Source organism: Rhynchophorus ferrugineus, unplaced genomic scaffold (genome assembly GCF_030347505.1).
Source record: "Rhynchophorus ferrugineus isolate W39M unplaced genomic scaffold, kcgeb_rfMv2 rfM4, whole genome shotgun sequence".
Taxonomy (NCBI): domain Eukaryota; kingdom Metazoa; phylum Arthropoda; class Insecta; order Coleoptera; family Curculionidae; genus Rhynchophorus; species Rhynchophorus ferrugineus.
Window position 1 is genome coordinate 49,895,955 of NW_027472583.1, and position 23,808 is coordinate 49,919,762.

Genomic DNA, 23,808 nt, shown 5'->3' on the forward strand with positions numbered 1-23,808 from the left:
TTTTAAAACAAGCCAGTTAAAATCTTGGGAGTGATTTAATATTGATTTCAAATAAGCGAAATTGCGTTTCCCATAAACTTAACTTAAATGGCATCGAATGCCTTTTTTCATTTCATTAATTTGCCCAAAGCGAACATTCATTGACAATAAGCTAATGCTGTGCATTTGGTGGGATCAGCATAGAATTAAATCTATTATAATCTACTCCATTCTCGGAATAAAATTTATAAAAAACGCTTAAAACTTCTTGATACAGCCTATAATAAATGTTGGATTACATAAGAATTCAATTATACAATGCTATAGTGTTGTGTATTCAAAATGCACGGCAACAATAGGTTAGAAGGTAAGAATACAAATTCAATTATGTAACTTTTAAATAAAATTATTACTTATGTATAAATAATAAAATTCTCTCAAAATTCTGACCAAGTATGTATAATCCCACAACTTCGGAAAGTTTACACAAATATGAAATGATGATAATAAATGACGAGGGAGTGTCATTTTTAGAAAAAGATACTACTGTAATATTGTTCATAGATGGTTACAACTTTCTTAAATTTTTCTGACAGTATTTCAGCTCCACGTTGGAAAAACGACATGTTTTTTGACACCTTCTCATATTAGCTAATGAGCCGATCTATTTTCATACGGATATTTTACATAGTGTTATTTACACTGGTCAGTGGTGTAGAATTTCCATTTAAAGTTCATTTGAGTGAGTTCATCTGAGTAAATTGAATATACTAGTAAAAATCCTACAAGTAACTCTTGTACTCATGAATTTTAATATGTTTAGTACTACAGAAATAGTTTGCCTTTGATCGGAAATGATTGATTAAACCAAACTTTATGAACTCAAGGATTGAATACAGAACTTGAGCTTAAATAAATACGCATACTTAATATGATAGATCGACATTTTATTCAACATCCAAGGTTAATAATCATCAAGAGAATAATTAATCATATGGTAAATACCATACAATTTCTAACTCATATTTAAAAAGTTATAACTATTTATATAACGTGAGCATTTAAAAGATTTGCTTATTACAAATGGTGTTTGTACATATGATACAAATATATTTAAATTTATTTAAAAACGGTTGATGTTAAACTAATTTGAAGCTGAATGTACAGTTGATGCAAACGAGATTACCACCTCCCAAACCCGAAATACTGGTATTTACAATCTATTTCATAATTTTATTGATATGTTAACAAACGGTAGAAATATAGATTATATTATATAAAACACTTTATTATCAAATAGATAAGGAAATGTAATGAATTAGTCCTAAATATAGCTGCAAAAGCTCATTACTCACCAAATTTATTTCAGATTCCGCCAACCATCTGGAATCCTCCTCGGACTCTAGCTGTTGTTGTCTGAGTCGTTGTTCGAGTATGTTGTGATTGATGTTAGAAAACGCATACTGCTTGGGGTGTTCCAAAAGTTGGTTACCATAGAGTGACGATGTCGGCTATACAGAGAAACTCGTTTAGTAAAAGTTCTAAATAGGCTTCCAAAATTTGGATTAATATTGCACTAACTTTCGGCACATTTTAATTCCATCAGGTTTAAAAACTATTCAGATATGAAAAAAAATCAACGTCCATTTCTGTTACTTAATGATTTTTCGGCTTCACGTTGTTATAACAAATTTTGTCACAGTTAATTTTATAGTACATATATACTTTTATGTACAACATATTTTTGTATGTTTTAATGCATAAGCTGAATTTAAGTGAGTCGAAAAAGCTGATACATATTGTTTGATTTGACATGTTTTGGTCAAGTACGACTTAAGCCATTTATTTCAGTATTTATGTATTAGTATTAGCAATATACAGAACAGAATTATTAGTGCAATATTGAATTCAAGTTATTTTGTTGAAAATCTACACAAAATAAATAAATAAAAAGATGACATACCATAATATATACAAAATAAAAATGGCCAAAAGTACATAAACATAATAAATATCTAAATTTAGCAGGAAGTGATCAAGGATGGGTAGGATTGGATCGATTTATAAATTAGATTTAAGTAACTCCCCCGTTATCTCAATTACAAATTAATCCAAATAGGCTGTTTAAAAGTAATTTGCAAATATTACAAATATTTGTTTCTATTGCTGTTAATTAAATTGTGTTGTTAATAGTCTGAAAAAAAAAAACTAAATGAAATATTGTCGGATGTTTACCTGAGTTTTCAATATACATAAAGAACTCGTTGATTTTTCTTTGTTCCGTTTGTCCGAGTGATTTTTATGAGAGTCCTCACATTCATTCACATTATTCACGCTGGTATATACTATGGAGGATGTATCCAATTCTTCGAGATCATCAGACGAATAACAACAACTACAAATTGACATTCTAAACAATCCTTTACCCGATTCGACTTTCATTGCGAATAACTGCCGGGCTGATTTGAAAATCTTATCGACTGACATTGTTATCTAGTGATTATAAAATGTAGTTTGTTGTACGCATGTACCTAAATCATTGCCATTTAATTATAAAAAGAGAAGTTAATTATTTGAACCGCACAAAAAACACCGAAAATCAGTAATATCTTTTTACTTCTGTTACTATCTCCCCATCGCTAAGCGGATAAATTATTGCGGGTATTCAATACGTGTTGCTATTCAAAGAAAAACAACTGGAAAATGTTAAAAATTTGATGAAACAGTTGTACACGGTAATTTTCAGAAATTACTGAACCATTGATGCATATTTCATAAATTTATCAATAATAGTTTATTATTCCAAGATTAACAAATTACTTATCTTAAATAAACAAGTAGTACGGATCTTTATCTTATTTTATTTAATGCACAACTTTGATGGCATATATTATTGTTCTATAAACGATATAAACCAGTTTTGGTGTTTTTATTATTAGAAGTTCTTCGCTATCGCTTCTCTATCTTTTAGACAGGTTCCGAATTGAAAATTGTTTTCGTCTTGTAAAATAATGAGTCATTGATTGAAACAAATGGTAGTCAGAAGGAACAATATTTGGTAAATACGGCGAGTAGGGTAGGTAACCAAGTTCCAAGGTGTGATTTAACGTTCTAATGTTGTAACATCACTTGAACAAACGTCAATGCTTCATTTAAAGGTATCAATTTTGATTTATAGCGATTTTCCATGATAATTTAGCAGGGTTTAACTTTCAATTTGGCGTCTTTCACAGGCTACGGCGCCAGAATCACTATCCTTAATTAATAAATCTCATCTATAGGCTTCTTCAACCCTTCAGTCGAAGCATTTTCCAAATTTCGGTACATGTCATTAACGCGCTATAAGTTCATGTACATTCTTAAGTAGAACTAATTCTTAATAGTCGTTAGTACATTAGCAAGCGACGAAATTATAGCTCTTGTGCTTAGTTTGATGATTAAGCAAAAAGTCTGTGAAATTCCCCGCCCCCTCCACACTAATATTATTTTAGAGTGGAATTTACATCAAATTACTAAAGTGTAACATAATGATTAATATCGCGGGTTACCCTTCCATTTATAAAATATATAATATTATAAGAAGGCTCCAATGCCATAAATGTGCATGTTTTGAGATCTTCAAGTTTAATGTCCAGCATGTTCATATATATATATATATATATATATATATATAATATATACTACGATACAAAGATGTGCCGTGCTAATCACTGTCATTAGTCGTAAAATCACTTATCTTAATTATCAATAATATAAGACAATGAAATAATTTTATCAAATTTTGTGTTTGAAAATATACTAATTAGTATGAAACCAATAAATAAAATCGATAACCCAGAATTACATTAATAAAATTATATAATTTTAAAAAACAAATGAAATCACTGATTGTACATGATATATAATACAGTTACAGCCCACTTTCTAAAAAAGAACTTTTCTTTAAATTAATTATGTGAAATATATATGTGTAATTAATGATGATCTAATATACAACTTATGATGTATTAATGAAATCGATTGTTAAGTTTACGTTAATAAATATATTAGTTGTGATAATGTAAAATAAGATGTTAAAATATATTGCAATATATAAAAATTTAAATATGCACCTTTTAGTTGTTCTGTTGAGGGTCGAATGATCAAAAATTTATTGTTTAAACTGTGTATATCAGGAGATATCTTAATATTTCTAAAGTTTTAATTAAAATGAGATGTCAACCTACTAGTAATAAAACAATTTAATAACATTATTTTCTAACCATTCATATCAAAATGGCTTTCCAAGCAATATAAAATAATAAATTATCAACGAATATTAATTAGTATCCTGATGATAGATGGATAAGTTAGCAGGGCAATGCATTCTTGTGATCTACATGCGATACACATGCTTAAACCAAAATAAAACGAATTAAACCAAAAAATAATGCCAATAAAAGTAATTTAAAAAATCAATAGATCATTGTGTCATGCTCTGTAAGATCAAACCTGGGGCTTGTATTCGACTTGGTGCGATTTGACGAAGAACTGTTGCTTGTGCGCGCAAGTCTTCACATTGGCGCCACCGAAATCGTAAATGCTCTCTTCGAAATGCTTCGGGTTGTCTTCCACATGGTACATAACGGGATCGGGATGGTAGTTTGGCAGGGAATCGACAATATCGCGCACTTGATGCATCACGTGCTCGGTGGAGCTTTTGCGAGAAAACTGTCCCTGCGCTCGCTCCAACGATCCAAACTTGGGCGACGAAGTCCTAGATTGGCGCTCCAAAGAGCCCAGTTTCGGACTAAACATGCCCGTCTTGTCTTGGGCGGCATTGCGTTCGAGGGAGTTTAATTTGGGCGAGGAAGAGGCGGGATCGGGAGGGCGACGTTCTAACGAACCCATTTTGGACGCCGAACCATCGGTACTGGTGCGTGAAGGTGTACGCTCCAAGCTTGCCGATCTGGCGACCGCCCCCTGTTGAGGGTCATCCGGGACCTCGGGGTCGAGTTTTTGAAGGTTTTGGACAGGGATTGGACATGTTTTGAGGACGGGTTCGGGGATGTCATCTTTTTTTTCGAAATCTACGGCTACCGTATTAAATACCGATGCTGGTACTGTATACATTGCTGGTGTGATGCCTCTGTTCTCGTTCTCCTTCATCAGGTGCGCCAACACCTCAGGGTTCTGTGCCACGATATAAGTTTGAGGTGCTGGGTTGTTCATATCGAGGGACGCTAACGATGAGGAATCCAAAGCTGTAAAAGAAAGAAACATGATTAAAACACTTTTCTTACACTTAAGTAGAGATATTGCGTGCCGTTTAAAATACAAAGGTTATCTATATAAGTTTTTTGATATATTGTAATTATTTATATATAAATATATTTTTTTAAGTTAAAGGGATCTACAAAACTATTATTTAGTTGAGTTAGGAAAACGCAAACTGCACGTAAAATAAGAAATATATTTAGCTAAGATACCATAACTCATGATACAATTAGATCTAGATTTATAATGAATTCATCAATTGAATTAAAAGTGCATTTGTTTAAAAGCGTTTGTTGTATGTGAGAGAGGGGTATATTGCTATTGTGAAGCATATGAAGGCTATGAAGGCTTTTAAACTTATTTAGACACACCAATATGTATTTCATTACACATATGAATGTAGTGCAAAACTTACCAAAATATCGAATGTAAAATATAGATAATCAAAAGACAACTTTTTAAAATACTGACTACCGCAAAGTTACTGCAAAAACAAAGTAAAGTTTATTATGATTTTTTACAGACTATATGTTACTAAGTAAATTGTTATGAGATCAAATTTTCTTTAATTAATTGCCAGTACAATTTTTAAAAGCATATAATAAAATCAAGGAAGACTTATTATTTCAATTTGTGTATTTAGAAGAGACATGGATATTTCACAATGGGACATTGGGTCACTTAGGGTAAGATAATAATAGAAAGTGTTAAGACAATAAAAGTTGATGGTAAAAGATAAACGTTGGAATAACAATTGATTAGATATTAATAGTTATAACACTTATTAATAATTCATTGCAGATGTAGTGTTTTTGTTGTTCTTGGAATGGTTAATTACATTACGTACTTTACGCGCCTAGAACTCTACTTCATGGGTGGTGTAGAAAAGAGTTCAATGCAAATATAATAAAACAACTCTAACCTATATATATTTAAACAAGAATAACATGTTTTAGTTTTGTAATACAACTAACATGTTAAATTGGACCTGTGAAAATAATTCAATGTTAATTCTTGGAAAGTTGTTTATGCTTTGAAGTGGAAAGCAAATTAATGAAAGACTGTGCTATATTTTGCAATATTATTGTGATAAAAGGAGGAACCCATTTATTTGAATATTGATGCTGATTGTATTTTATTACCTTGTAGTGGATGTCGAATAGGTTTCGGGGGTGGGTCGTCTGTAGGACCCCATGACATAGCTGCTGCTCGTCTATTTTCTCGCCGCAAGGTGTCTCGCTGTGCTTGATTTTCCTCGAATAAAATTTCCTGCATAATCTCCTTGATTTCTTTAAAGCTGGGTCGTTTGCTCGGTTCATAGGACCAGCACTGTGACATTAGCGAATAGAGACGAGGGGGACAGTTAGGGGGTAGAGCTAGTCTTTCGCCGTTTTCTATCTTCCCGATTACGTCATTATTTTTTACTCCTTGGAACGGTTTTACACCAAGCATGAGAATTTCCCACATGCACACTCCTGTAATAGAAGAAATATTTATCTGAACATAGGTTAATAAAACATATTGACAATGTTGAAAAAAATTAAGCAAGTGTTGATTTTTTATTTTGTATGAAACTTACCAAACATCCATACATCACTCGATGTTGTAAATCTTCTGAAGTTGATGCTCTCTGGGCTCATCCACTTGATAGGCAACTTTCCCTTGGATGCTTTATAATAACTTTGATCTTCACCCATCCACCTTGACAGACCAAAGTCAGCCAGTTTTACGCATCTATCGGAGCTAACCAATACATTTCGAGCTGCAATATCCCTATGGACGTACTTTTTCGACTCTAGGTAGCTTAACGCTGTTGAAAGTTGATAGGCGTAGGAAAGTAAAATAGACAGATCCAAACGGTTTTTATTGTTTTGGAGATAAGCTCGTAATTCACCGAGCTTGGCCAGCTCCATTACTATCCAGACGGGTGAATCTGAACAGAACCCAATCAGTTTTATGATATGCGGGTGGTCAAACCGTTGCATTGTATCTGCAATAATAAAAAGGTACTGAATAATTGAATGTTTTTTATTTCAAAGGGAAATATATATCCAACAAATAATATCGTTCTTTATTCAAAAAAGGGTGATGGGAATTACGGAAGAGTCCCCCTATTCCTTATTCGCTGGATTTAGATCAGTGGGACTTCTAAGTATTCCGTAAAATAAATAAACCGCTCCCAGCGTATAGTTTTGAATTTACTGAGGATATTGAAATTAAAACCAAAGAGGACTTTAAAGAAGCCAGAAATTGAATACAATGAAAAAGGTTGGCAGATGCATTGCATCAAAGGAAGATTATTTTGAAAGAGATGAAGTAATTTTGAAAAAACAAACAATTCGCTTCTGTTTTATTTGACCTGAGTATAGTAATTTTTTTTTAAATAATTCATTTTATTAGGTGCTTCCAAATACACGGAAACGATATATATTGGTGAAAATGCGAAGTATCAAAGTAAACTACTGTTAACTAGTTAAAGTTCGTGACTTATTGGATAAAAGCCTAGCTCAAACTCTCGAAGAATTTTTGGTAGATTAATAATTGTAGAATCAAGTGATTCCAGGCGTTTACATGGCATGGACAAGACCAAAAGGAGGGAAAATGGGTACAACACGGTTTCATCATTTGCCAATCAAAAGAAGTCCAAAAAGTCATGACTTAGGCGAGAAAAAATTGTAGAAAATGAAGAAAAATATTTTGATTAATATATATTGCACCAATTTTTCTCAATAAATGCTTTCCAAAGGTGAAAAATATCAGAATACATGTAAGCACTTAAATACAAAGTAATATAACTAAAACTATAGAACTATTACAGAAAAAGACATTACTTTATTATGTAATATATTGTAAGGGCCTAAATACTGATAAATCATAAAATTTAGACAAGAATGAAATAGTTTTATTAATATAGTATATAGCTATATAATATAATAATTTCAATAGTCATCATTCAGAATATTACCAGTGTAAATTTATACAATATTTAATAATTTATGACGTACTTATATAATTAAAAAACTTACAAGCTTCTTCCAGAAATTTTTCGGTGGTGGCTAAATCCGCATCACCTTTACACGTTTTCACAGCCACTGGTATACTGGTATCTTTGGTTTTAACTATGCCCTTGTGGACATCGCCGAACTGTCCTTCGCCAAGAATATCACCCAATTCAATTTGGTTCCGGTCTAGTTCGTAGTTTTTTACTGAAATCAACATAATCAATGTAACGCAATGACATCAATATAATGTAAATAATAACTTACCTGTCGGTACTGAATAATCGCCTTCTTCGACTATTTCAGCATAATCTTCAGACAGCATAGTGCCCGTAGAATTTATACAACCTCTATCTTTACCTATTTTACTTTTAACTTGGTTGGAGTCTAAAAATAAACAAAAAGGATTTAATAACATTTCACTATCTTATAATTGTAAAAAATAAATGAATTTTTGAGATAACTTTATCAATAGTGACTCTTTCATTATTTTATTTTCTGTGTCGAATCTTTGAGGCGACTTGAATATCTTTTGTTTTTTTTTAGATTTTGTCGATTACATTTTTATCCATAATTATGATATTTTATATTATCTTACAGATTTTATATTGATGTTTGCTAATATTTAAGTTAATTTTAATTACAGGATATAATAATTACAATCAATATAGAATTAGGTAGGTAAATTAAGCAGATTAATTCGATTTTCTTTCTGACACTTTTGGCTAATATACCCTCGTATTCACCTAGTTATTTAAAATTGATAGTTTCCATATATTCAGTGCTGATTCACTGTTAAAAAAGTTCATTTAGCAGAACTGATAACTTGGTCTGAAAGGTCTCAAGCATGATGATTTGTACTTACTGTCTTAAAGAAAGTGAATAAAATATAACGAGCTCGCAATAATTAATTTAATACGAAATACTTTAAACCAATCAAATGCCTTCAATGAGCATATTATTAAAAAAACACAGCAAAATATAGGCACATACATAATTAATCAATGATTCTTCAAAGATGATCTATTTGGTTGCAACAAGTTGTTATATCTAAAACAGTGTCGATATTAGAAACTCGTTGGAAAGCAGTCAATTTTAAATGAGATTAGACGTATGTAATATGAAAGATAAGATAGTGATTCGTGACATATCTGTTTTACTAGCGTTTATGATTTGGTTTATTGATCTCTCAAACAATTTTATTATTATTCAATATTTTTACTTTCAAAAAACTGACCTTTACATGGACAAGGAAACTGTTTCCAAATGGTTGCTTGCAAAAGGATAAGAAACATTTAATTCATGAAATTATAGATAATGCATAAAAATACCTTTTTTGTTCCAAATTGAGTTATCTGTTCCTGAATGCAGCTTACAATAACCATCAATTAAATCCGCTAAACTTTCAGCAACGTCCACGTTGGGACACGTGAAGAACAACACCTCCTGAGTTGTGGCCACCTTCAACTGCAGCGTTGCCTTCGAGTGTTCCTCGCAATCGCTCACCAATGTCTGGATAGCTTGAATGTGATTGAAGTCAATACTTTTGCTTGTGGAGGCGCCAATGCAACAAATTCCTATGTATGGCCCTATTACCAACTCGACGGGTACAGTAAAGCTGCTTCCATAATCGACCTTGAATATCTCCTGATCGTAGTTACTGTTCTCCTTGATGATCCTCATGTACTGGTTCATGCACTCGAACTCGGTGAGGTGTCCGTACTTTTTAAAATGGGCCTGGATGCTCTTCTTCAGCGATTTTGATTTGATCTTCTCTAGCATACTGGAGGGGATGAATTTTTGCATGCCCACCTCGCGATCTACGTATTCCAGTGTCGATTTTTTGTCTAGGCTACAAGGGGGCATGTCTTTCAAGTATTTACGTATTTCTAAACAGCAAAGTTGTACGGCTACGTCTTGGTCGACTTTTTTGTACAAATCAGAGTGATAGTCGCTTCGAACCTATAAGCAATTAATTGGGTAAAGAACTGTGACGTAGGGCCTATCCAAAGTAACAATGAACTCTCCTCATCAATATGTATAATGTATTGCAACATTGCAATATTGCTATTGCATTTTGTAAATTCGTTTTGAACAGCAGACAAAGTTTTCTTTCTGATTGTATTCTAGTTAAAAAGAGATATGTTGCGGATTAGTGTGATACGTTTGAACATGTAACCGATGAGTCTGTAAGTCATTCGGTTGTCAAATGCCTGTAAAATTCTTCAAAACATTAGTGATAATAGAAACAGATTACGTCTCTAATCAAAAACTTCGAACAGGAACGAGGTAATGAGGGACTGTTCTTACCAGTATACTACGATAGAGAGGTAAGTAATGATACTATTAAATATTAAGCTGCTTAAGGGTTTTTATGGTTTTGCAGCTGCACTGAATATTATTATGACTATAATCTCTCAAAAAAAAAACAATAACATAATTAAGGATTTACCTAAAAAAATCTACCTACTTTGATGTTATGTGAGATTAAATTTATGAAATGTATAAAAACGGTGAGTAGTTTTTTTAACATAAATATAATTTAATGCAATTCATAAAACACTTTTAGTATGAAAAGTACCCATAGAAAACTTGGATATATGCAGCTCTTTGAGGTATATTAACCATCCACTCAAACAGTGTTAGGAAACATAGGATTTAATAAAGATAATCCACGAAGAGGTCCAATGCAACAAATGAATACAATTATAAAAGTATATAATAAAATTAAGGGAGACTTGTCATTCCAATTAGTATATACATATAGGTATTTCAAAATTGAACATTAGGACACCCTTGGCAAGACGCTAATAAAAAGAGTGTAAATATAACAAAAGTTGATGGAAAAAGGAAAACATTAGAATAACATTTGGTTAGGTTTTGCAAATCATAATACTTTTTTATAATATAATTTTTTAATAGAAAACTGTTTAGATACGTGGTAAGGATTATCTACAATAACACCTTTCGGTATGGATGAACTCCATTAGAAGAAATTAACAAATGGTGGAATTGTGAACTAGTGTTAGATTGGAATTAACAGCTTAGTTATTGACTTGACTAGTAGCTCAAAATATGACAGTGAATGAATGAATCTTTCTGAAGGTGGGATTATGATTCAATAATACCAGGACAGGATGGTGAGAATGGAAGCAACTAAAGGTGAGTATATACTTAATATAAGATAAGCTTATAAAATCGTTTGTAGAGTGTGATTGATTTTGTGCATAGATACGTATGTATTTGTTCAGAACATATGAGTATATGTTTAAAATGTACGAGGAGAGAATGAATAATAACTGTTTTGCAGATATGGCGAATACATTAGGGAGAATGCAGTGATTAAATTTTTTTTATCAAGAAAAATGTACACAGGTAGTAACGAAGAAATTAAGGAGAAATACAATGATATCAAAATGACTTGACAAGAAAAGACAGTAACGAAGGCAATAAGATTTGTATATAAAAATATAAATATGCTCACTAATGAAAATAAAATATATTACTTGGGTGTACAATTATTTGTTAGGTGGATTAAGCCTCCAGAGGATACCATAGGTGGTTTAGACAAGAGTTATATAACAGTAAATATAATCGAATAACTATAACGTACAAACTATTGTGGCTGTTAAATTAACTGTAGTTTAAGTCCTTTGATAATATATGCATTAGATGGACTGTAATGTTAAAATATATTATATTTTATAACATTTTATATATACATATTTTATATATTATAAAATAAATTAAATGTCGTCATAACGTTATATGTTTTGACGTCATAAATTCAGATGACGTGAGTTCACTGCTGCTTTAGATAGACCACATAATGAATTATTACCTGGTCGTAATAGTAGTGGAAAGTCACTTTATCCTTTTCGTACAGTTTTCGTAGATTCGTTGGGATGTATCTAATTCTGAGGTCGTAGCGCCATTCAGCATTCGGATGTTTTTTAAGGTATTTTTCATACACCTGTTGCATTGTTATGTCCTGATGTAACCAATAGATCTGAAAAGTTAATTATAACATTGGAGACATATTGTTATCCAACAACAACAAAAAAACGATATTTAAATTAAAAGTCAAGCTTTAATTAAATTATTTTATATATTAGAAGAAATAAACGTTAAAAAATTTCTGTTTTATATTTATTATAACTTGTGATATCCTCTACAAATTAAACCAACGTATTCTCTGAATTATAATTATTTGCCTTTTATGATTCTTCATTATTAACCATAAAAAGAGATAAGGAGATATGGTGATGTGGTTTTGTGAGTTGGTATTTTTTACACTTTCGCAGATAATGTAATTTAAACATCGCAAATTAAATGCGTAGCAAAAGTAATTGCACAATTTAGTCAAGTGTAAGTAGCAGTTAAGGAATATGTGCAAAATACATTTATCATCAGAGGTCAATCTGGGATACTAATTGTCCTGGATCTTCTGACTTTGATCATATTAAAAGTATTTTTGATGCTATATCTCTGAATGTCCTTTGGGCATACGTAACTATCGGATAAAACATTCCCTCTTTGAAAATATTAGGTACAATGTATTTCATTCAAAATATACTCTGAACAGTATGAAAGAACGATGTATCTTTTGAGGATATCCACTAATCGGCTCATTTTCTTTATAAAAAGTGAAGCATCGCCCAAACAGGTCACGACTCATATGTTGGAACAAGTAGTTCCATCAAAAGGAGAAAAGTCTGGATAATACGGCGCGTTAGTTTGCGCCCATTTTAATATTTGCAAGTGTTTTCACCGGCTCTGCAACATTGTCTTAAGCGTCGCACAGCATTCGGTGATCGTCAGCCGCCTTTGTCCTCAAGAAGTAAAATAGTTGATTTCCAACTTTCCCCAAATACGATTACGAGTCGGTACAAATTTAAACATTTTCGACGCACTGAAAAAAAATGTTTTATTCACACTTCGGCGAAATAACAGATACTGAAATGTGAAGCCTGCTAGTGAGGTTTCAGCACGAAGCTGGTTACAAATGATGATGCAATTTAATGCATAGTAGCACCATCTGATGTAAATCCTTTAAAATTGGTCTATAAGCCTGATATTTTTAAATTGCAGTATTTCTGATTCATAATTATATGACGTGGGATTCTTAACTTGTGTTCCTGCATGGTTATTAATATTTAAATAATCTCTTGGTATTAGAGATTCTAGGATGAATGGTCTATGAACCGCAATGGTTAATGTGGAATATTAAAAAGGTTTATACTCGTAACTCGTAAATAAATTATAATGAATGCAAATGAATATATTATTAAATAAATAAAATATATAATATATGAAAATATATGGAATAATAAATAGCTATGGTATTGGAGTTATGGTTTAATATAATGGTTATTACAGATAAATGTATAAAACTGTTTAAATCTACACTGAACAAGTGGTTAATAGTAAATTAGGGGAATAAAAAATTTAAAGTTAAAGAGTATATGATGAAATAAGTAGTAACGTATGGGCTACTTTACTGGTCAGATTTGGGCCAATACATATGTAAATAAATATATGAAAGAAATTTAAATACATTAATTGTTAATGATCGGTATATGAACTACAATAGTTAATAAGACATACGAAGGTCAAGCTAGAATGATTGCGAATAGAAAGATTGGTGCAAATTTGTATTCAGTATGTCCAAAGTAACTTCTTATAAAATTCTCATTGAGAAAATACCTGACAAATCGGCAGAACAAGTTGGATATTATAAACCAATTTTGCTGCTATCTGCGATATCAAAATTATTTGAGAAACTGCTGTTAAAACGTATTAAACTATTTATAGAAATACCAGTTTTCCAGTTTGGATTTCGAAATCATTACTGGACTATCGACCAAGTGCACAGAGTAACAGCGATTGTTGAAAAGGCATTCGAAGAAAATATTTGCCCTGTAATATTCCTGGACGCCTCACAAGCTTTTGACTGGGTATTAACAAACAAAATGAGCAAATTGCTACCGAAGAATTACTGTCTACTGCTGAAATCATATCTTCGGGGGGCTTTCTCAACACCTAATTACCTATTTCGGCTGGAGTTCAACAGGGTAGTGTTTTGATGTCCCAACAACAAAAGAAACAGTCCTTGGAACATTTGCCGACTACACAGTTATTATGGCAAAAGATGTATTTCTGTCTAAGGCTGTAGAAAAAGCACAAGTAGAGGTCAATAAAATCTACAATTGGACTAGAGACTGGAAAATACAGCTTAACAGCTCCAAATCTGCCCATGTTAATTTTGCGTTGCGGCGAAATGACAAAAACCTAATTATATCACTTGATGGATGCCCGATTCTTCAAACAGAATCAACTAAATACCTCGGAATATATTTCGATGGTAGGTTAAATTGGAAATATCACGTTAGATAAAAAGCAGAGCAGATTAGACTCAAAGCCAAGCAACTGTACTGGTTAGTCGGAACATACTCTTAACTTGACCTAAAATCAAAGAGATTGGTTTATCAGTCAAACATAAAGCCAATTTGGACCAAATATGGGGTTGCACTAAGACATCAAGCGAACTAGTAATTCAACGCACCCAAAATAAAGTATCAAACCACACGCAAGTATTAACTGAATTTTTAACTTTAGCTTATATATATATATATATATATATATATATATATATATATATATATATATATATATATATATATATATATATAAATTAATTGTAAATTAAGATAATACTAAGGATATCAAGTGTAAGATTCAATTAATAAAAAAAAATTGATAAATTTAAGAATTTGTTCGTCCATAATTCAGCTTTGAGCCAGCTTCCTTGAATAATACTATGAATAAACAGTGGTATTAATATATTCGTCTGATTGACTTGCTTGTAAATATTTTTAGGTTCGTTTTTCTTGCTGGAACTTTACTGAGGACAGTAGCCAAATAATTATCGATTATTCTAAGAAATAATTGTTTGCATAAGTTCCTATACGATGCTGTTTTTATCATTTCAGAAAGAATTATATGAAATAGTACGGTATCAATGTCCCTCAGGTGTCCAAAAAAAGACTAGCGGCTTCATTACTCCGTTGGAATCCAAGTTGACACAAGCCTAAATAATCTAATACTGGACATGATGAATAACGATAATGAAATAATGAGTAAACTGGAATTTAGTTCTGAATCTGATTCAGAAGACAAATTTGAATGGTAATGTTTATGTTATACAGGTGCACTAGAAAAAATTTTTCGAAATCTTAGTAGTCTCAGTTTCTAAAATGTATAAGTAAAGGGCACTGGGAAGGTATTAGTGCGTAGACCACTTTTCGTGTTAAAGTCGAATTGTGGCATATAGACGACTTGTAAGTTTTCAGCATTTTTAGGCATTTTAAAACAATCTTGTTTGCAATGTTCAATATGTTACTAAAGTATATCTACCAGTTCGATATAAAATATAGCTATACCAATGCTTACAGATGGTAGGCACTCATGCAGCTTAATTATGACAAGCTACATGGTTTAGGAATTCTGTCAGTAATTAACATTCCAGAAACTTCATTTCCTGATGATGAGCCATAATTGCGAGCGTCAATAAAAATTAAAGTGAGATAAGACCGCTGAGTCGACTAAATGACGGCTGGTGGTGAAACATTGTCTCAATGGCTTCACGTGTCATTCATACAAATGACACCTTAGGGGCACATGAGGAGACAAACCGAGAAGAACAGGCGGGTTTTAGACTCCAAGGAGATTCCGTAGATTCTTGTGCTACGCTAGCTGATGGAGGAACGTATTAAGTGTGGAAACCTTTGGAAGTTGAACATGTTCCCTAAAAATTGCTAATCTTTTTCATGCATTTCGGTTCTTAGTTCTTCTTCTTCTTAATTTTGTGCAAAATCGTGCAAATTGATTTATTAAACTCACATCACTGACATCTGCCCGTGTTCGATAAGTCCGTCTCTACACTGCTTTTCAACGTAATAGTGGATACATTTATGGGAGAAGTTATTATAAACAGAATAGTATATTATAAAACAAACATGGCATTCAATATGATGCTACACACTCGTTGACCGATATAATTTTCCCTGATACAGATGTTGAAGTTTCCAGCACTCCTCATGATATAGCAGGAAAGCCTTATGGCTGGAGAATTAATAAGTTTTTATATTGTTTACTGTTTTTAACATGTTAGAGATTCTCTCATCTTCATGTATCCACACTCAAGTTTCTCATGCTTTATCATTCAGTATATTTAAAGTTATGCACCAATTGACAGATTTTGTATGCCATACTTTTATAAATCGGTTAGATACTGGAATACAGCCGGATTTCTTTCTTTTGTTTGGGCTCTAGTATGCGATAGGAAAATCGCTTGTTCTCGTCTACGATTGTGTTGACAATTTCTTGGAGTTAACAGCAGTTAAAATTAAGGGGAGGAAGGGTTGTTTAATTAAGTGCAAATCTGTATACTTATATATACCATCTACAAAGCGAGGATAATGCTGATACGAAATATTTAAATATTGATTTCTTTCGAAACTTTCTTCTCGCTTTTATGTAACTCATATGTTTGTCGAAATTACAATAAATAATTATCTGAAATGTATGCCATAACTATTTTGTCGACAATAGATGATTATTAACACGATTCATATGAATTTCATAATCTAAATCGACAAGGACAAATAAAAGGCAGTATTATTCAATAAATAAATATTTGTTTTACATGGCTAGCTAAATTCTTTCTTCTGTTTTCATTAATCATAAGTTGTCATTCGCACTAAAAAGGTAAATATTAAATATATAATTAATTATTAAATAATATTATATAATATTATTTAATTGATTTAACTTGAACTATAATTGTAACTCCAAATTATATTATTGTAGATCAGAAATCAGATTACTTATATGTATAAGGGTTGCTATCTACATTTTGAGTCTAATAATGAAAATAGTAATATATTAACGGATTTGGCTTTATTGTTTTTCAAAGTATTCTTCATGATGATTAATGCAATTTTGTATGCGCTTGAAGTAATGTTCATAACACTTTCTTCTTCAACAAATTAAATCTTATTGATGACGTAATGGTGTGAAATGATGTGGAAAGTCGTAAAAAATCATCGAACGAAAATATTCACGAATTAACTGAATTTTTGCACTGATACAATATTTTCAAGTCATTGTATACAATACACGTTGTGCCCAAATGATAAAGTGCTCTGAAGAAGATTATGGTTGAAAAGTTCAAACTTCCAATTGGAAACGTCAAATGGAGCCTAACGATACTTAGTATTTTCCAAAACTCAAAATATAAATAGCAATCGTCGTATTACTTCATTTTTGCACTCTATCTTGGAGATTAAGAGCCTATTTGAACCAAATGGGAACACATTAAAAAATTGGAATGTGAGTTTCATGACGCTGACTGGACACAATCTAGGTGAACGTATGAATATTTTCACTGATTATCTCTAAAATCTAATATTTACTAAGTGAATTCCAAACGTAATCATGAGTAGATCCTGAAAACCCAGTATATCGTTGAAAAATATAGCATTCAATTGAAATGTATTCTAATGTGTCTGGTGGGCCATAAGGGTGTTCTCTGTTACGAACTGCTGGTGCTAGTCAGACTGTGGAATGTTACAATCAGAAGAAGATGCGAAGAAGTTGACGTTGCAAGAGATCATGCTCTGTGTCCCTTCGGATCAGGTTGGTGTCGTATATTAGAAAATGTTGAAACCTGGAGAAACAATTAATACTAATCCTACCGACAACAAACGATCAATTTGAACTATATGTTAATGGAAAAACATCCACAATACACTTTAAGATTGGATAAAATTCTTGATTGATCATCGTTTTATACCATCTGAAGTATTTTCCAGACCAATCAGGTCCATCTTCTTGCCTCGATAGGGCACGCACTGCTCCACACCAGCACCGATTTTGAAGACAAACAGTGGTTTAGTTCAAAGCACAAACTGTTCTGAAATCTGACAAAATATATGGAATCAAATGGCCAATACTTTAGATAAATATACTTTTTTAATTATCCATTGTGACTGGCGCATTTTCAGCGAAAAATAATTACCGGCACACCTGGTACCTAAGAGAAGGTAAATGGTCATAGAAAATACAGGAAAATATTGGCAAGATTATATACGTTGTTGTTTATTTTTCAACATAAATTTTGTGACTGTCTAGTTATAAACATTGAGAATCCTTATTTGGAATCATAAAAATCCCAAATTTAAAAAAATGTACATTTTTATCTAATTTAGAAGGTTAAAACTAAACAGGTAAGGAAAGTAGGCGTTTGCATTTGAATAAACTTGTTTTTAAGTAATTGTTTAATTTTAAAGGATTTACAACAGATGGCGTTACTGTGTATTAAATGGCATCGGGTACATTTCTAACCAACATCATGTTGAAACCTTACTTAACAGGTTTCACTTTTGAAAGTGTGAACAATTTTTTTTGAAAATTTCTGAATTTATACCAAGTAAATCGCATTTACGGCAAATACCCAACCATAATCAAAAGTGGTAATTGTGATACCGAAGACAAAGAGCGTTCTGGACAAGAACAAAAATTTGAAGACTAAGATTTAAAGGTATTACTCGATGATGACAAATGTAAAATGCAATAAGAATATGCAGAATTGTTGAAAATAACACAAGAAACCATTTCCACTCGATTGAAGAATATAGGAATGATCCAAAAGCTTGGATATTTTCTGCCCTATAAATGGAAGCCAAGAGACAGCCAAGGTGTTTGGTCATGTGTTAAATGAACATGTTTTAACGGCAAAATTAGAAAGATTTCTTGCATTGTATTGTCAATGACCAATCAGTGGATAAAGCGAAAAAAAATATGGGGACCACATGTTCATGCAAAACCGAATAGACATGCCTCCTAATGTATTAGCTTGGTTGCGTATGCTATGAGCTGTTAAAACTTAATGAAACCGTTAATAGGGTTTACACTATTAACGGTTTCATTAAGTTAGCTAAATAGGGTTTGTCCATGAAAGTTGACAGTAGTGATTCATAAATTGGTAAAAACTTCCAATCCAAAAGCTAATTGAATTTTTGTAAATATTCTAAACGTTTATTAGCAGTACTTACATCTCCGGAAGGCGGTCTAGTGAGTCTCATAGCGTAAAGTCCTTTGTAATCTCTTTCACCAGTCGAAAGTCGTTCAGTCACGGTGGATATAATGCCTTTAATGTCGATACTGTCTCCATACCGAATGACATTAAAGCCTCCATTTGGCAAATGGACCTGAAAAAAGGTAATTTAATTAGTACCATGGTTTAATTCATTGGTTTGCCATTATTCTGAGTATACGTTATATAGAAAAATAATTGTGTAGAATGTAGTTATTTAGAAAACTTGTGTAGAATGTAAGATTACATTTTAAAAATTTATAAAATACAAACAGCATCCATTTTATTTATAGTGGGAATGTTAGCATAACATAATTTTCAAGACAATGGAAAATTTTATTTATTCAAAGTATTGGTGATTTGATTCTTTAGGGTAAATTAGATGTGGCTCGGTGAATGGAGGTAAAACGAAATGAAACAGTGGTGTTTACATTATGTGACCGTTATTTATTGAAGTAATATAATAATGTAAAAATACAAATGATAAAAAAAAGGCTAGCGCAGCGGTGTTACCTGGAGACGAGGCTTGGACAGTCGATGGTGGCACGTCTAAACCAAACGATGGTCGAGTACTGAATGAATGGAAATACTCCTCAATAACATCCCAGATAAACGTCTAGGGGTTGCCAGCTATTCGTTATCGGGTTCTAGTTGGCGCTGCTGGCACTCCGCCCGTGTTCAACATCTGGGATTATATTTCTGGGTATTTTGTAGACCGTTATTCCACGATGTAAAATTCGACATGCCTCAATATCGCTACAATTCTATACATCTTGCCCGTTTTTTAGGCAATTTGTGGATGCCATCCCAAAAAAACTGTTTGTCCTTTGAGCAAAACCATTCATCGAGCCATTTTCTAACTTCTTCGAAATTGGCGAAGTGTCGCTCTACAAGCGCATGTTCCATTGATGCGAAAAGTTGATAGTCGGACAGAATAAGGCCTGGAGATTGTGGCGGGTGCCATAAAATGTCCTATCCAAGTGCTTTCAACACTTCCTTGGCCAGTTTTGTTTTATGAGACGCCGCGTTATTGTGTTATAAAATCACTTCCGTGCATTCGGTCCCATTCTGGACATTTTTCGATCGATGCATGGTTCAAATTGATCATTTGTTGTCTGTAGCGATCACTATTAACTGTTTCAGCAGGTTTCAACAGTTCGTAATACACTACGCCACTCTGGTTGGATAACAAAGATGCTTTCTCTTTGGGTTTTCAAAATATATCCACTTATCATCAACCGTTACTATTCGATGCAGAAATGAAGAAATATAATTTCACAGATGATTTTTTGATTTTCCATTTTTGCTGTCATTCAGATGATGGGGCACCTATCTTACCATCTTTTGAATTTTCCGTATTGCTAGTAATTGGTTGCTAATCATTTATTGGACCACATTTAAAAAACTCTTGCAGTTTCGCATCATCAAACTTTTTTGGTCTACCAGAACGTTCTGTGTCGTGCACATCGAAATCACCATTTTCGAAACCACGCCTCACATGTTTTTACGGTTAGAGCATGAACACCGTAAGTTTTTATCAACAAACGATGACTTTCCGCCGCATTTTTGTGATTAAATAAGAAAAGTAATAAATACCAGTAGAATAAAATGACATGTGTTTGAAAAACCGGTACCGACTTTCCGGTACATCTGGTATTCTTCTGTCGGTTTTCTATATACACTGTATATTCACTAAATCTGATTCATTAAATATTAGAAAAAAATTAAAGTAACGCAATAGTTAGCCTTGACTAAGAAAGGACACGCCGTTGGCGATGGGTTTGTTCTAATTTTATCTATTTGTCATGCGAAAATATTTTTTACATTCGTTAACAGATGATGGATTTTCACTGGAGTAACGAACGCAGAAGTATTCGGCCGTTGGACAAATGTACGTAGAGGATGGATTTTTATGCTTTGTACTCCCACAATAACGGATTTTCAGAGGTGACGGGTTGTCTGAAGAAATCGGGTATATGCAAATAAGTTAAACACGTGGGTTTCCCATAAACTTGAGCATTCTTGTGCATATCGATCAGGTTATATATAAAAAAAACGTTGGGTCATAATTATTCTAGATTCAAACAAGTGCTAAATAAATTAATAACCAATTTGATCGTTATATATTGTATGTAAAATAAGTATATATTTCATTGGAAAAACTATTGCTTTAAGCAACTTACTCTTGAAACACCTGTGAATATTTTAAAATAATTTTTGGCTTATTCCAGAGAATAATTTATTCATGAAAGACAATTTCAGTTATGTATCAGCTTAGTCTGTTAATTGTTCATAATTTCATTTAATCAATAGCTCGACGGATGATTGATGGGCAACATTGGTTTTTAAAACAATTCTATAAAAAAAAAACGGTATCAAACTACTTCTGCGTATCGACCAATGAACGTTTGCAAAAGAACTGATAGCTTCATCCTGTTGGAAATAAAATATTCTAAATTATCTAATATTGATAACAAAAAATCAGTTATCTTGTTTTTGTAGCACAGTCCACATTTATTCTAATGCATTTTCAATGCCATTATTCTCTGACGTAACATGTGGGTTTGCGGAACGCTAAACCAGAATTTCCGTTCTGCAATATGCAAGATGAATACGAACTTCGTTACAATATTCTTCATGAGTGAAAGTATTCCTCATTAGGAAGTTTAGTGTTAAGCCTAACGAAGGATCATCCTATATTACTGTACATTATACAGAGGATAGACTAAATATAAATAAAATAACTCCATGCAATATAGCACGTCTTGTTGCATGTTGGAAACATTACTTACGTGTAAATATTATGACATTTGATTTTATGTGATTGGTTCGAAGCCTTTTTTAATCAGTTTGCGTTGAGCTCATACGCGGAGATCATGGATTCCCAACAGGGCAGCAACTATTTTTGTTCTAGTTTGATTGGAACATTTGACAAATCATCTAGATTAGGTAGCGGACCCAAGGGCCTGAAACGATCCTTATTTTCAATTATTGTTTCTTTATTCCTATTTTTCCTCTTACGGGCTGTAATTTACTTGGGCTACCCATTGTAATATTTAATAAAATAACTGCGTAATTTATTGAGTAAATATCTAACATTAAAATGAGAAAATAAAATATTTTTATCAAAAAAATTGAATCAGCTTCAAAAAATAAATAAGGAACTCACTAAAAAGTAAAAAATAATCAAACTTGCCAACAACAAAAACCTTTTAAAATAAAATATGTACATAATAATCGTTGTAATAACTAAATAAAAATAAACAAAAAAACTTATTTAATCTATCTAATACACGTATTTTAACTATTACCAGCTGATCAGTTTGAAGTCGGTGCCGAGCCTAAACAATACAAAAATAATAATATAATTTTCTGACATACACAAAATTAAATTACGAACAAAGCAAATCTAATTTGTAGCTCGGCACTGACTTTACTTTAGGTAAGTATTAATGTTTATGTTCGTGCATTGTCTGTTTTATTGTACGGGCTATAGATTCCTCCATATTCTTGGCTTTCAATGTGATATTTGACTACCATATTTCTGTTGTCCTTTTAACTATTTTATATAACTCTGTCAGTGTTACCCTTACTAAACCAATCTATTTATGTATTTGCTCATGTATACTTCACTACTGCTTTTATATCTATTTATAAATGTTGCATGATACTGTCTATTACGAAGACTATAAATTTAAAAATAAATAAAATAGATAAAGCATATACTGTCCGAAAAATCGTGGTTGTATCAAGGTAACTGTTGCAAACGATAGCAATGCTCGGGTTGGTGTTAAATATGGCGACGCTGACTATAGTAAGGATATTGTCATAAAATAGCGCCACCCAATCTGAATAGTGAATCACATGTATATTGCTAATATAATATTGAAATATATTATTATCTGATGGGTAGGAACATGTAACTGAATCAGCCTTTAAAATTCGATTTGAATTGATACTGGTGGACTATGTTGCCTATGTAACATTAGTGATAATAATTGGAGGTTATAAACCGGCAAATGTAAACTAACTTTCAAGTCAATGCGGCAACATTGCTGACGTCATTGGCTGTTTTATTGGACGGGCTATAAGTAATTTGATCTAATTGGATAGCAAATAAGGCTGAAATAGCTCTGCAAATCTGAGTGCAAACCTTCAGCGTGTCTAGAAAGTATGCGACAAACATATATATATATATATATATATGACATATATATATGGTATATATATATATATATATATATATATATATATATATATATATATATATATATATATATATTCCAAACTCAGTGCAAAATCTCGCTTGTAAGTACTTGTAAGTGGACTTTTTTAGCACATTCTATCAGGAATTGATAATTTAAAAAATCCGCTGAAAGGAGTTTTTTTCAATTAAATTTTTTTGTCGCTAAGTTG

General features: G+C 32.1%; 1 protein-coding gene across 11 annotated transcripts in view; it reads right to left on the bottom strand.

The window, feature by feature from the left end:
* The window catches only part of Fak (protein tyrosine kinase 2 Fak), a 97,103-nt gene that overhangs the window by 4,856 nt on the left and 68,439 nt on the right, over positions 1-23,808 (bottom strand). For 4 of the 11 annotated variants that reach the window (XM_076404197.1, XM_076404196.1, XM_076404195.1 and 1 more), the window contains exons 3-12: positions 19,352-19,507; positions 12,076-12,243; positions 9,566-10,196; positions 9,472-9,507; positions 8,502-8,621; positions 8,262-8,441; positions 6,815-7,225; positions 6,378-6,710; positions 4,471-5,222; positions 1,335-1,490 (exon numbers count right to left, since the gene is read on the bottom strand). In XM_076404197.1, the coding sequence (XP_076260312.1) occupies positions 1,335-1,490; positions 4,471-5,222; positions 6,378-6,710; positions 6,815-7,225; positions 8,262-8,441; positions 8,502-8,621; positions 9,472-9,507; positions 9,566-10,196; positions 12,076-12,243; positions 19,352-19,507 (2,943 nt within the window). The remainder of the gene's footprint in view (positions 1-1,334; positions 1,491-4,470; positions 5,223-6,377; positions 6,711-6,814; positions 7,226-8,261; positions 8,442-8,501; positions 8,622-9,471; positions 9,508-9,565; positions 10,197-12,075; positions 12,244-19,351; positions 19,508-23,808) is intronic. The other 7 variants (XM_076404203.1, XM_076404202.1, XM_076404198.1 and 4 more) reach the window with 5 other exon arrangements.